The sequence below is a fragment of the Lipomyces arxii genome (assembly GCF_038497795.1).
Source record: "Lipomyces arxii strain Phaff 12-163 unplaced genomic scaffold V1512scaffold_17, whole genome shotgun sequence".
NCBI classification, from domain to species: Eukaryota; Fungi; Ascomycota; class Lipomycetes; order Lipomycetales; family Lipomycetaceae; genus Lipomyces; species Lipomyces arxii.
The window spans coordinates 96,767-109,128 of record NW_027117716.1 but is presented as its reverse complement, the minus strand read 5'-3'; the positions used below and the strand labels follow the sequence as shown (position 1 = coordinate 109,128).

General features: G+C 42.8%; 7 protein-coding genes across 7 annotated transcripts; 4 read left to right on the top strand and 3 right to left on the bottom strand.

Annotated features, from left to right (window-relative positions):
• The first annotated feature begins 44 nt into the window (after positions 1–44).
• V1512DRAFT_287613 (chitin synthase III catalytic subunit) lies at positions 45–1,362 on the top strand. Its single transcript, XM_066918116.1, has 3 exons — positions 45–229; positions 279–314; positions 365–1,362. The coding sequence occupies exons 1-3, from the start codon at positions 203–205 to the stop codon at positions 1,187–1,189; spliced, it is 888 nt and encodes a 295-aa protein (XP_066770091.1). The 5' UTR covers positions 45–202; the 3' UTR covers positions 1,190–1,362.
• On the bottom strand, positions 1,289–2,833 carry V1512DRAFT_266155 (ribonuclease P 40kDa subunit-domain-containing protein). Its single transcript, XM_066917045.1, has 5 exons — positions 2,583–2,833; positions 2,375–2,534; positions 2,267–2,329; positions 2,132–2,218; positions 1,289–2,082 (listed from the first exon to the last, which is right to left on the bottom strand). Exons 1-5 carry the CDS (start codon positions 2,697–2,699, stop codon positions 1,322–1,324), a joined length of 1,188 nt encoding a protein of 395 aa, XP_066770090.1. The 5' UTR covers positions 2,700–2,833; the 3' UTR covers positions 1,289–1,321.
• A 274-nt stretch (positions 2,834–3,107) lies between these two features.
• Positions 3,108–4,529, top strand: V1512DRAFT_228660 (vacuolar import and degradation protein-domain-containing protein). The gene is made up of 2 exons (XM_066913897.1): positions 3,108–3,185; positions 3,232–4,529. Exon 2 carries the CDS (start codon positions 3,338–3,340, stop codon positions 4,412–4,414), a length of 1,077 nt encoding a protein of 358 aa, XP_066770089.1. The 5' UTR covers positions 3,108–3,185; positions 3,232–3,337; the 3' UTR covers positions 4,415–4,529.
• Positions 4,530–4,658: 129 nt separating this feature from the next.
• V1512DRAFT_266150 (uncharacterized protein) lies at positions 4,659–6,154 on the top strand. Its single transcript, XM_066917044.1, has one exon. It carries the CDS (start codon positions 4,726–4,728, stop codon positions 5,908–5,910), a length of 1,185 nt encoding a protein of 394 aa, XP_066770088.1. The 5' UTR covers positions 4,659–4,725; the 3' UTR covers positions 5,911–6,154.
• V1512DRAFT_51552 (uncharacterized protein) lies at positions 5,921–7,812 on the bottom strand. The gene is made up of 2 exons (XM_066918423.1): positions 7,474–7,812; positions 5,921–7,423 (listed from the first exon to the last, which is right to left on the bottom strand). The coding sequence occupies exons 1-2, from the start codon at positions 7,584–7,586 to the stop codon at positions 5,932–5,934; spliced, it is 1,605 nt and encodes a 534-aa protein (XP_066770087.1). The 5' UTR covers positions 7,587–7,812; the 3' UTR covers positions 5,921–5,931.
• Positions 7,813–7,835: 23 nt separating this feature from the next.
• V1512DRAFT_266146 (Pex12 amino terminal region-domain-containing protein) lies at positions 7,836–9,514 on the top strand. Its single transcript, XM_066917043.1, has 2 exons — positions 7,836–8,540; positions 8,588–9,514. The coding sequence occupies exons 1-2, from the start codon at positions 8,145–8,147 to the stop codon at positions 9,434–9,436; spliced, it is 1,245 nt and encodes a 414-aa protein (XP_066770086.1). The 5' UTR covers positions 7,836–8,144; the 3' UTR covers positions 9,437–9,514.
• Positions 9,460–12,296, bottom strand: V1512DRAFT_228653 (armadillo-type protein). The gene is made up of 2 exons (XM_066913896.1): positions 10,308–12,296; positions 9,460–10,256 (listed from the first exon to the last, which is right to left on the bottom strand). The coding sequence occupies exons 1-2, from the start codon at positions 12,133–12,135 to the stop codon at positions 9,937–9,939; spliced, it is 2,148 nt and encodes a 715-aa protein (XP_066770085.1). The 5' UTR covers positions 12,136–12,296; the 3' UTR covers positions 9,460–9,936.
• Between the last annotated feature and the right edge of the window lie 66 nt (positions 12,297–12,362).

The following is a 12,362-nucleotide window of genomic DNA, read 5'->3' as shown; positions in this document are numbered from 1 at the left end:
GATTTTAGTTCCCACTCTGAATAATGTTAGTTAGTACATAGTAGCGTGAATTTACGCAGTGACCAAACAACATACATTCATCAACAGCATTGAATTTAGACATTTTCTACAACAGAATTCATTATTCAATTGCTTGAAACTACGTTGATAAGTTATAAAGAGGACATGCTTTTGTTGTTTTAGCACAAAACTGTTTATAAAAATGTCGTCAAATTATGGAAACTTCAACGTAATGTAAACAAACAATTTGTCTTCATGTGTACTAACTTGATTAACAGCGATTTTGTTATTATTCAAACTTACCGGCTTGCAATGTGAGTCTTATAACTGAGATTTATGAACTCTATACTAAGATGATTATTAGTTATTTGATAATGTTGAAAAATACTGCAATCTTGTCGGCTTTAGGACAGTATCTGGCCATAACCTTGGTAACCTTGGCTTGATTGTGATTTCGTTTTTTGCAATGGTATTGAGTATCCTTTTTATCTTATTTGCTCAGAGGCGATCAGGTGCTGTCGGGCGTCGAGAAATGCAAATTTTGTACTTTTCGTATTTCATTGTTTCTGTTTCAGCAATCTTTGCTAGCGGCGGCTTCCTTACAAACCATAGAGTTCTCTCCTGGTTCAGCGCTATTGAGATTGGTAGTACAGCGTCTACGGCTTGGCTTTTGTTTGTCAATGCTGTTGTCGCCTACCAACTGATTCCTGATGGTGGATTCTTTTCAACATCGTTGACATTTTTCTCTGGCTTTGCCGTTTTTATTGGTGCTGGTTATATTGCCCTTGATAGTGCATTTTCTTGGACAGGCCAATTTGCGTCTGCCCCATTAAGACCTGAACTTTTGCGAAACTACGCCATATATTCAATATATTTATTGTTTCCAATAGTAGCCATTGTGATCTACTTTCTGCTTGAAATGTTCCTTGTGATCAAAGTTTTACGAGAACGAAAACCTTTCTTTCTTCTTATTATTACTTTTCTTTTCTTTGTGATCGGTCAAATTTTTGAGTTTGTTGTTTCACGTTATATTTGCAACGAAACCAATGGCAAGATTGATGGATCGCTTTTTGCATGTATTTTTACGTTGCTGAGTTTCTGCACTCTTTGGGCTTTCTGGGAAAGCATTACGGAAGATGAATGGGCGGGGCCTTTAGGCTGGGAGGTTTCTGAGATGCAGCAGATTTAATAGAATGTGTCGTTTATTTAGCATTCAAATTGGTGTATGCATGCGTTGTTAGATTTTTTTTTGGCGTCTTTGGCATTGTTTGTGACGAATCTAGATTAATATATCCACCAGCATAGATAGTATTTATTATTCTTAGCTATGAGCGTCAGCGCTTCCAACAATTTCATAGACAATCGTGCTTCTGTCATTGTTTGCTGTCCTTCCTGGCCTAATGACTATTGCGTAATCATTATCGCCACTAATCAGAAATGAGTGTTCATCTGATTTCCAGCTGACTGGCGCGTCTTCAAACCCATTAACTGTAAATACTGCCCAGCTAATCATCGGTAATCTGTCTTGCAAGCTTTTAAACATATCGTACACCATGTCAACACCTAAAAATCCTTCTATTGCAATCTTTGTAACTTTGCAACTGCGACGTTTTGGGTCGTTCTCATCATCGTTGTCATCAGCAAAAACTTGGTATGTCGATAGCAAAGGATCGATTTGATTGCTGGCTTGTATCCGCTCACTCTCGACAGACAGAAGCGCTGTCCATTCAAGTATGTGCAATAATCCTTCTTTAAGCACTTCTACCGCGTATTCCGACCGTATACGCCTATCGACTGAATGATATTTTGAAGCTTTGAACTGCAAGACACTTTTATTTGGATATAGAGGTGGAACAATAACCTCATCAGAATAATGTGATATCAGACAAGTTGGCTCATAAGGTACCGCATTCAAAGCTACCGGGAGTTCAGGTAATGACGACGAAGATTTGGCCGCCAAATAAGTGCGCACCAAAAACTGAACTGGTTGCCGTAGAGGAGAATTTTCGGTAGCCCAAACTAGTCTGTCGAAAGCTTTATTCCCGAGGACCATACTAGGACGTCGTAGATCAAATTGAACAACTGCGTTTGTTAAAACATTGTTGGATGTGTTTAAACACTCGCAACATACTATATCTTGATTTCGAATAGCTAGAAAGTTTTCCTTGCAATCCCGCCCTTTCAAACGTTTCTTTTCGCAACGATAGCCGTAGCACACCTAGTTGATGAGACTGTTTCACTAAGCTCAAAATATTCGAACTCTCACCGTCATATATACAATAAACATCATCTCTATCAATACTACCAAGTGACAATACAAGACAATTATCTAACAAGTCAGACTGTAGTTGATATTAGAAACTTCGTATCCTACTTTGCTTGATAAACGGATCAAGATACTCCGATTTTAGAAACGATCCAAGACTTGTTGTTGTATGGTAATATTTGCTGTTTGTTCCAAAACTTATGCCATTAAGTTCAATCAATGACTGCAACTGACCGTCATAAATATCCGACGGCAATAAGATTTCGAGCTGGCACGGGCGATTAGATACAGGTTGCAATAATTAGTGTTCACTTACTCGGCGGTTAAAGTGATGTTCTGTTATGATCTTTTTCAATTGTGCCTCTGGTGAACTTAAAGAAACATAAACCTTAGACTCTGCCGTTTTATTTACTAGCGAAAACGACGTCGACATCGCTGGTAGATGTCTCCTCAAATTCTTTTCTCGTTATCCCACACTCAACCCAAGCGTCCAGTTTTTATTTTGGAAAGCCAAAGCCTTTGAACTGTGCGGCTCGATGGCGTTGCGTACCGTTCGCGTTTAAGGTTTCACAATTAGCTTATGCACAACTTTATAGAAACCACAAACTACCAATGGTTACCTTTAACATAGAGTTAGTATAAATCTGATAAAAACAAACGGCCAAAAAATAAAAAAAAAACTAAGTAAGAGAAAAAAGAAGAATTCTATCTATATGTTATGTCAAATGGGGTCGTGGGGTAGGAAATGCGGGTCGGGTAAGGGTAAACGCAACATGGCGTTTATAGTTTACGGCCGGGTAATTTATTCTAGTTTGCTGTTATCGTTCTCTAGTTCTACGCAAGCTTTTAAATATATAAACTTGAACAGTTTTGTCTCTTTAAAAGAAAGACAATATCAGTCAAGTATGATGTTTTAAAGGTATGAATTGTTCATTGCTTTATAAAGTATTTATAGTTGTCTCCAGTTGAAATTCCAAACTGGTCAAAGCTATTTTTCTATATTTCTGGCAAGAGCTCATTTGCCATCGAGTGATAACAGATTATCGGATTCTAACATTCTGTTGGTTTAGGATGCGTAATACTTTTTCTTACGCCCACCAAGCACAAACGTCTCATTTTTCTCCTTCTTCGATAAGGCCATCAACATCTTCGTCCAGTGGAGTTGCACACTCTCACAGACCTGTACTCGAGCGCGCAAATTCATCGATTTCAAGTACAGCTTCAACAGTGCCACAACTAACGCCAAGCTTACCTTTATGGACGCGGTCTTCGGACCTTTATTTTACTCCACCATCAATCTCAATTCCAGTTTTAAGGTCTCCACGATACGCAGCTCCAGCTCAGTCTGAACCAGAACCAATCTCGTTAGTTTCATACTTCAATCCAGAAATAGCAATGCCACCGGTGCCATCAGCCGAACTTTCAGAAGGGGAAAGTTCGATTGTAAAGAAGGTCTTTGTTGCACCTACGCAGTTAGCCACTTCACAAAAAGAGTCGTCTCGGCGAAAAGTGGTTTCGTCGTCTTTGCCGCTTCCATTAGAATCAGCGTCAGATTTAATTCACACAAGACGTGCGCTATCAAATTCTTCTTCGTCATTTCTTCGCTCGGGTTCAAAATTTATTGGCACTCAGCAGTCTGGTCGATCGACCTATGAGGTTCACGTTGAGCTAAAGCATGTCGATATGACAGAGTCTTTTATTTGCGGCTATCTGCATATTCAAGGACTGACTGAAGACCATCCTACATTAACGACTTACTTTGAGGGTCAGATGATTGGACCAAAATACTCTTTCATTACGCGCCGTCGCGACTGGGGTGCATCGGAAAAGACTGATATTGCACATTGGGCACGGTTCCCGTCATGGCGGCCATTAGCAAAGCAAGCAAAACGACCTGATTATTGTCATCTTGATTTCGAAAAACGAGATCACATTTTTATGAGGTGGAAAGAATGCTTTTTGGTGCCGGACCATCGCGTCCGAGACATTAACGGGGCATCATTTGCCGGATTTTATTATATTTGTTTTAACCAGCTATCAGGTTCGATCTCAGGTTTGTACTTCCACCAGAGTTCAGAGAAGTACCAACAGTTGGAACTTTCGCACGTCGGCGATCACGGAAACTATTACGCGTACGAGTTCCGATGAGGGCATATGGTTACAGCGTTGTTTTTTATTAATTGTGTTGGGATTAAGGCGTAGTGTTTGCTTCAATCAACTTTTTTTTTACCTCTCCCGGTAATATATATATGTTAATATGTAAATGTCTTGTCTCATGTAACCATCGAAGTGGCTATTTTGCCCTGGGGTGGCTAACACATGGGGACACTACAACCATTTATTACCCTAAACCCATTCATTAGTGCTGGAATGCCATTTACTGTCATCTAATGCAAAACGGGCAGCAACAAAGGTCTATTTGTTTACTTTCTCGTCGCGTCAAAACACAAATTCACGTAATGTCACACCAACATGTAAACGACGATGTACCGCTTGACCCGCATATGTTATACGCGTCTGCATCGTCTGCTGCCACTCATCACCACTCACAAGACGATGAAAGCGATGGCGATGACGTTGCAGATATTTTGGCGCAGTCAAATAATCAGTTTGAAATTTCGTCTTCAGTTATGTCAAATTCAATTGCGCAACCGGCTGATGGGTCTGAACACGAGGGTGTGTCTTTGACTTCAACAGAGCAGGTCATGGTTTATCATTGTCCTGTCCCCAACTGCCCTACGAAAACGTATGCTAAACGTGGACGGCGGGCAATCCTTCGACATCTCAAGACACGTACCGACTCAGCGCATTCGACTGCATTGGAACAGTTTGGCAAAGGTCGCGCAACAATGACAAAACGAGAGCGGTCACGGAAGACCTCAGCTATATATCGAGAAAAGCATAACTATCTGTCCCAGCAACAGGCTGAACAAGTTGGCGAGCCATATCTTGCGCCGTTATACAATCCGGTCTTAGTCAAGAAGCATGAGGCTTATGTTCGCAAGAAAATCAGAACTGCCTTGGATTCGGTTGAAAACCCTGTTTGGCCGACTGCGCCAGGTCAGAGTCATCAAGATACAGTATCTGCTACATTACTGCACAGACACTTAAAAAGCATGGAAAATAATGTCTTGTGGATTTTACAAGAAATGGATAACAGCATCTACTTTCCTGCAGGCTCTGATATTCCTCGAATGCTTGCTCGTGATGGAGGAGATTACTACAGACGAAGGTTGCGTGAATTAGAAGAACGGTTTCCAGCTCGCGAACAGCAATTTCAGCAGGCGGCGCGGCAGCTAGACAATCCTGAACTGCTAGAACGTGCTATCGTTGAATTTCAAGTGTGGAAGAAGCAAGATGATTTGGCGCGCGCAAAATCTCAGCTCGACCGCGAGCGATACGAACGTGAATGCGCTGATGCCATGAATAGGATAGAAGAGTACGATAGAGAACGTACGGAAGAGGGAATTAATGAGAAGGTTAATATCGAGATGGATCGATGGCGAGAAAAAATGGCAAAGAAGTTACGGGAACAGTGGCAGTCGAAGCATAATTTATCCGAAAATATAAATTCTTCTGATGCTGCGGCCGTTGCTGCACAGGTGGTAGCAGCTGGAGTTGATCATAAGTCAAACACAAAATAGTAATAAAAGTATATGTACAAATCACAGCTCATCGTGTGCTTCAGCAGACGCAGCGACGGTCGTTGTCAAAGGTTCAATTTTTGGTTGCGAACTCACAACTTCACTCTCTATCGCAGTGCTGGCATCCTGCTGCGGCAATTCGCCAGATTGCAGAGAGGACTTCGCATCCTCAAGGGCTGCTATCAGCGTGAATTCTGCTTGTACTTGTTTTGTCCATTTGCTGACTTCAGTGTCAACGTCCGCCAACACAGATCGCACGATTTGTTCATCTATAGGAATATCAACTATGACCTGCGCAAACTCTTCAGTCATGACTCGTAACGCTGTGAACTCCTTCCAGTCTCGCCAGGTGATACCTTCCATTGACGCCCACTTGCGCCCTAGTTCTTGCAATCCGACGTCGGCAATGGATTTAAAAACCGCTAGAGTGCCAGTTCGAATGCTTTCGGCCTCATGTAATACTGCGGTAACAGCTTCCACCGCTTGGCTTCGAACAGCATCGGCCTGCTGGACTAAAATCGCTGACAAATCCTCTTCTAACTCCGTCACACTTGAATTAGAAATGACATTCTGGACTTCTTCTTGTGCGATTGTCAAATTAGCTTTAGCGGCCGACTCGAGTTTTGGTTTCGCAGATTGAAACAAAGATTCCAACTCAGCGGTCAAAGATGTAATTGCACTCTTTCCTGCTTGTCTGAACTCAGAATTCCAGACCATAATATCTTGCTCGACTAGAGCTTTGTGATAAGCCAATTCGTGGTCAAAAGGCTCCGCCGGAGGAGTTATTTCAGGGGTTGCAAGCGGATCGACAGCCTTTCTACTGGTAAGCTGAACCTCAGTTCGTGAAACAATCCGTGTTATTGTAGACGTCAGGACTTGCTCATCCACATCTTCGTATTCGTCGTCGTCGCAATCACAGTCTTCGTCTGTGCAATCGCATTCGTCACTTTCATCTTTGCTTTCTTTAGCCAAAGTTGAGATGTGAGAAAGAATTTTGGCATTGACCTTTAGAACGGCCGGCTCAATATGGTCATGATAAACCTGCAATACATACACACCGACGACCTCCAAACGCTTTGCGGCTTTCTTTGTGCCGCTTAGTGCTTTCAAGCTGTGGTTTTTCGTTGTTTCCAATATGAGTTTGACATGTGTCGGGAGCATCTTTGTCTCATATATATCTTCTTGAATAGCAATTATTTTGTCGACATAAGACTTCAAGTATATATCATATTTCTCGAGTGCCACATCTTCAACCTGTAGGACAGTAGGTTCAACGTGACCTTCATACAATGACTTTGCAAGAGTGGTAACTTTTGTAACCACAGGTTGACCGAATCGAAAGTATGTACTGTTCACTTGTGTGATAAATGGTGATACATAAATTCCAACCTTCTCACTGTATATGGGCAAAGCAGGTGGCAGCACCGAATTAATTGCTGGACAGAGAATTGATGAATCCGGATTGTTTGGACACCTCCAAACAGCGGTAAAGATTAAAACATATGCCAACGCACTAAATCTAATCAGCATTCACAAAAATCAATAAATTGATATTTTCAGTACTGTAGTGCCAAAGACGCAATTATCTGTTTAAATGTCTTGTGAGTCCTCCGCCTGCGTCTACGACTTTTCGTAGTAAGGGGTATGGAAGCATTGGATTGAATTGGGTCAGCCATTTTAAGCACCACAGACTAATCTTAAGAGTAATTATTACTGCTATGTCACAACCAAATGTAAAGTAACGAAATAATCAGCCAAACTGTGTGAATTCAGGTAAAAACCGATCGAGAGCGATGAGTGTAAATAGAGTTTGGAGGTTTGGACCGCATACAGAGAGTCACGTGATTTTTACGAACAATCGACGTGATGAGATGGCGTGTTTTTAAGCGGGCACTAGCGAGAATCCGTTCTTTGAAAGGTCGCACGCTCCTTAAACGAAGAGTCTGCTGTGCAGTTTTAAGTTAGTTGATACGCGCCTTTGGAAGAACTATATAGGGCGCTATTACGATATTAGTAACTGTACCCGGATATTTTGAATTCATCATAATATGTAATTGACCTCGTATTAACCAAAAAATTAATTGTTACGATAAACTTTTTTGTCACCTATATTACTCTGTTGTATGAATCATACACAATTGTTGTAGCTGAGTAGAATACGTGTGGAGTGGGAGATCTTCACGGGCTGATAAACAGCGCTACTGCACCAGAATACCACGGATTGACACAGTAAAATGTCACATTTATCCACTCTAAATCCTTTGTCACTAGATCCTTCTAGACCCACCTTATTCGAATTAATCAGTGCAGAGCAGCTCTCGGTTCTTCTTTCACCGTCAGTTCGATACGTGATAGCGTATTTTGCTGCACGATATCCTCGGTATTTACTCAAGCTCATACTCAATTACGATGAATTGTACGCGTTACTTGCAGGCGCTATCGAGCTACGATGTTTAAGAACATGGAATTCATCATTGACTGAATCGTTTTATGACCTGGCTCGAAGACGGGTGCTTAAGGCAGACCGAGCTGTAGTCTCTGCATCGGGCAATATCCGTGCCGTTCAAGACCGAGTCGACAAACTGGCACGATTAAGAAACACAGAAATTTATGCATCTTTGTTTAGTTTGGTCAGTTTCGTTGAAACTGTTGCTGAAGAGAAACCTAATGATATCAGGTTGGCGTGCCTTATTTGCAAGAGAAGATCGAAAGGTACTATGAATCGCAGCAATCTCAGTCGTTATTTCGAACGCAAGCATCTCAACGTACTGTAGCGTTATCAAGAATCGCCGGTATTCGGCTGCTGCTAGGCAATGTTTTGTTACGCATGTACCCCACATTTAAGCTATCTACTGGCGCCATTACATTATTGCTGAACCTGCTCTACTTATTTGGTAAAACGCCATATCATTCGTTCACAGACTTTCTACTTGGAATCCGATACTCACGTCAGTCTGGTCCAGCATTTACAGCATCCACTACAGGCTCTGGCTCTTCCTTGTCGCAGCGACGACGTACGGCAATGCAACGATTAACTGGCGGCGCGCTAAAAAGCGTCGATATTGCTTTGTCTGGCATTTTGCCTACGGCCGTTTTTGCATTGAAATTCTTGGAGTGGTGGCATGCGTCTGACTTTCCCCGGCAGTTGTCGCAATCGACGCGCCGTCAACAGCGTGAGACGCAGCAGGCCGAGATGCAGGAACAGGCTCTCGAGCACGGTGAGCTAGAAACTGAAGAACCACAGTCTAAGTATGCATTGGATCCCCCACTGAAGCCGCATGCATTGCAAGACAAAGAACAAGACAAGGCAGCATGTGATATATGTGGCCACGATATGGAGGACCCGACCGCAATTGAGACTGGGAAGGTGTTTTGTTATAAATGTATATACGCCTTCATTAGAGATACCGCTCCAGAAGCCAAAGCAGTGCGATGTCCCTCTACGGGTCAGAGACTGCTAGCCTGTCGATATGACGAAATCGCAGGTCACTGGGTCGCCAGCGGCCTTCGGAGATTAGTACTATGAATATACTACGATTGTTCCAAAACTTATGATATACTAGCCGCACACTTAAGTTGGTAAAATACAAAACTCAAAAACAAATTATTTACATCAAATCCCATCATAGACATGCACTAAGAGAAATTAGCAGCAATACCTGAATGCGATTCCTCAAATGCTATCATGACCCTGTCAAATAACTCCCACATTACTAGCACTCACTCTAGCCAAGACTATATAAAAGTCGCCATAGCTCTGTTCCCATAACACAATTATTCATACATCATTCACACAATGCAGGTATCAAGAGCGATAAGGTAATAATTTGTCCAGTAGATGTCGTAAATAGTACAATGTAATGCCCAATAAAATGAAATAAGAACACATTCGGAAACTATGACTAGTCTCATGCCAGAATAACCAGAACCACAATTAAAACTCCCATAACCTTTAAAAAACTTTGGTACAGATGTTAACCATAAAATAAAGTACAAATCACAGAAAAAGCACAGTGTTTTCGCTCATCACATCATATTGAACTGCGACCTGCGGTCCTTGTGATGATGACCGCTATAGTTGTGATGATTGCCGGCGAATGGACCGTTGTTATGTGCAGATGCTCCAGCTGGAGAAGAATTCGGCAAAGAATTTCCTCCGTTATTACCATTTGAGACTCCGTGATGCTTGTACCGTTCTACAATCCAAGCACATTTGGATCCCCACTTGGATCCACGTAAAGAGACCATATGCTTTCGGATCTGGGCCGCAACCAGATCATGCTGCGCTTTAGTAGAATTATGCAGAATATACTGAATTAGATAGTTTCCGTGAGCATCAGATGCAACTAAATTAATTTGTTAGCTGCACAATTCTAAACAATAAAAGCAACTCCTACTGTCGATCAAGGGGATCCTTGGTCGTTCTGGGCGCCCATCGCAAATCTTAGCCAGGTATCGATCGACAACATCTGATCCACAGCATTTCAACAACTTCTCGATGACCTTAGATGCATATTGGTCCATCGAATAGGATGCTGCGTCGCAAATGATCTTATCCAGTGCTCTATCCGCATCTCCCGGAAGACCGTGCTCGATCATGTGCTGAACCACCCAATTTCCCCACTGGCCTCGAGCAACTGTGTCTAAATTCTCCATAATCTCTTCAATGCAAGGTCTTTTGTCCTCTTCCACGCAGTTCTCAAATATGTTCTGTACAACAAGACTACCAGTCTCCCCAAGTGCAACTTGCGTCCACATTCCCTTCAGCTCACAATTGACGTAGCTCATAATCGCAGGCGGTGTACCGGTCCATCTAAGTTCAAACAGTTTCTGCCAAACATGACATGCATAACGATGCACTACTGTTTCCGAAACACGGCGTAGCAATTCCATTACCATTTCGGCCTTGATACTTTCATCGACAGAATCTAATGCCTTTTGAACAACATGACAGCCAAAAGCATCCATAGATAGTGACAAGACGTTACCCCTAATAGCTTCTGCAATTTCATTTATTTGTTCCGGTGTACCATGCTCAAAGCATCTCTGAACTAAGAAGTTTCCAAAGCGATTGATCATAAGAGGATAAGCTTGTTCCACGATGGCCTCAATAATAGAGTATCTTTGCTCAGCTGATCCTATTTTGAGTTTTTGTTGAAGGAAAATAGACGCTTGCTGGTCGTTACTATTGACAATCTTCTCAACTATATAAGACCAGTTGCAATTGACTGAGCGCTCCAGTAGCTGACGATAATTAATGGGTTCCGTCAGTGTCATATACGACGACGATTGAGTTGACGCAGACGGACTGCAAAACTCATCATTGGCACCAGTCCCAGATGGTGGGAATTCCCAGCTATGGGGCAACAACGAGGTTGCCATTTGACTATATGACGCAGCCGAGACGGAAGACTGCGTTGCTCCAGCCGACCAAACAGTTGAAGAGCTAACTCCAGTGCTGGTTTGATTCCGTTTGCGCGCCGTAACCGGTTGAGCGGACCATTTGCCTTCTATTGGCGACGGCAAAGTTGGAGGGGAAGCTAAGCTCATTGAGTGCGATCTCAGAAGTCCGGATTGCTTGGTTGCAGGTCGTGCAGCCGGCGGCTGCTGCTGTTGCTGCTGCTGTGGGACAAACAAGGGGCTAGCAGCAGACATTCGGCGCCAAATACTTCCACCCAGAGGAGCATACTCCGCAGAAAGCTGAGAAGTCAGAGCGTCTCCAGATACAGTAGGCAAGCTTGAAGGTTGATCTGATTGGGCATATTCGGGCTGAGTCCACAACCCAGAGTTGGTTCTTCTTGACTCAAAAGGGGCATTCTGATTTGACTTGGAAGACATTATATCTGGCGCGTTCTGGTCCTCAGCCTGTAATTCGCACTTTAGCTGACGAAAATCAAAAGCAGACGTGTCATTATTGTCATCTTGAGCTGAGTCGTCGTAAGCAGTCTGAGTAAGAATAGCGCGTTTCTGCATCTCAATAAGTTTGACTTGATTGTTGAGATGCTGTAGCATCGCTTCACGCTCTGCTCGAGTTGGCGATTGTGGTGTTAAGTTCGCGGCATTGGTATCGATCTGGAGTGGGATCACCCGTCTGCGTCCTACTGGGGGTGTTGATGAAGGGAGTGGTGGGCTTGCTTCAACAGGGGAGTCTAGAAATTCCAAAGGAAGGAAATGATCAGGATCATCTAGCTCGTCGTCAAAAGACGAACTAGGCAAGGCTTGCATCTTGTACCTGAAGTCTAAAGCAGTAAGCAAGAAAATGATTGAAAGACAAGTATAAATCTGTATGTTTGCTTGTTTGTCTGTTGTTTGTAATGTGGAGTATTTGGGAGAAATTGACAAATGAGCCAAACCGTGTTTACCCCTGTAGTGGCTGTCGATCAGGGCCCGATGGTCATCGTCTTGTCACGCGGCGCCTTTGAGTCACGTTTTGACCCATCCCACGCAAACCT

Bases quoted from the DNA above. Each gene is read 5' to 3' on its own strand.
- V1512DRAFT_266146 (XM_066917043.1), top strand. From the start codon at position 8,145: ATGTCACATTTATCCACTCTAAATCCTTTGTCACTAGATCCTTCTAGA. The intron at 8,541-8,587 runs GTCAGTTTCGTT...TAATGATATCAG, and splicing joins ATGCATCTTTGTTTAGTTTG to GTTGGCGTGCCTTATTTGCA.
- V1512DRAFT_228653 (XM_066913896.1), bottom strand. From the start codon at position 12,135: ATGCAAGCCTTGCCTAGTTCGTCTTTTGACGACGAGCTAGATGATCCT. The intron at 10,257-10,307 runs GTAGGAGTTGCT...AAATTAATTTAG, and splicing joins AAGGATCCCCTTGATCGACA to TTGCATCTGATGCTCACGGA.
- V1512DRAFT_266155 (XM_066917045.1), bottom strand. From the start codon at position 2,699: ATGTCGACGTCGTTTTCGCTAGTAAATAAAACGGCAGAGTCTAAGGTT. The intron at 2,330-2,374 runs GTAGGATACGAA...CTGACTTGTTAG, and splicing joins TGATCCGTTTATCAAGCAAA to ATAATTGTCTTGTATTGTCA. The intron at 2,219-2,266 runs GTGAGAGTTCGA...CTCATCAACTAG, and splicing joins TGTTTATTGTATATATGACG to GTGTGCTACGGCTATCGTTG.
- V1512DRAFT_51552 (XM_066918423.1), bottom strand. From the start codon at position 7,586: ATGGCTGACCCAATTCAATCCAATGCTTCCATACCCCTTACTACGAAA. The intron at 7,424-7,473 runs GTACTGAAAATA...GATTAGATTTAG, and splicing joins ATTGCGTCTTTGGCACTACA to TGCGTTGGCATATGTTTTAA.
- V1512DRAFT_228660 (XM_066913897.1), top strand. From the start codon at position 3,338: ATGCGTAATACTTTTTCTTACGCCCACCAAGCACAAACGTCTCATTTT.
- V1512DRAFT_266150 (XM_066917044.1), top strand. From the start codon at position 4,726: ATGTCACACCAACATGTAAACGACGATGTACCGCTTGACCCGCATATG.
- V1512DRAFT_287613 (XM_066918116.1), top strand. From the start codon at position 203: ATGTCGTCAAATTATGGAAACTTCAAC. The intron at 230-278 runs GTAATGTAAACA...CTTGATTAACAG, and splicing joins CAAATTATGGAAACTTCAAC to CGATTTTGTTATTATTCAAA. The intron at 315-364 runs GTGAGTCTTATA...GATGATTATTAG, and splicing joins CAAACTTACCGGCTTGCAAT to TTATTTGATAATGTTGAAAA.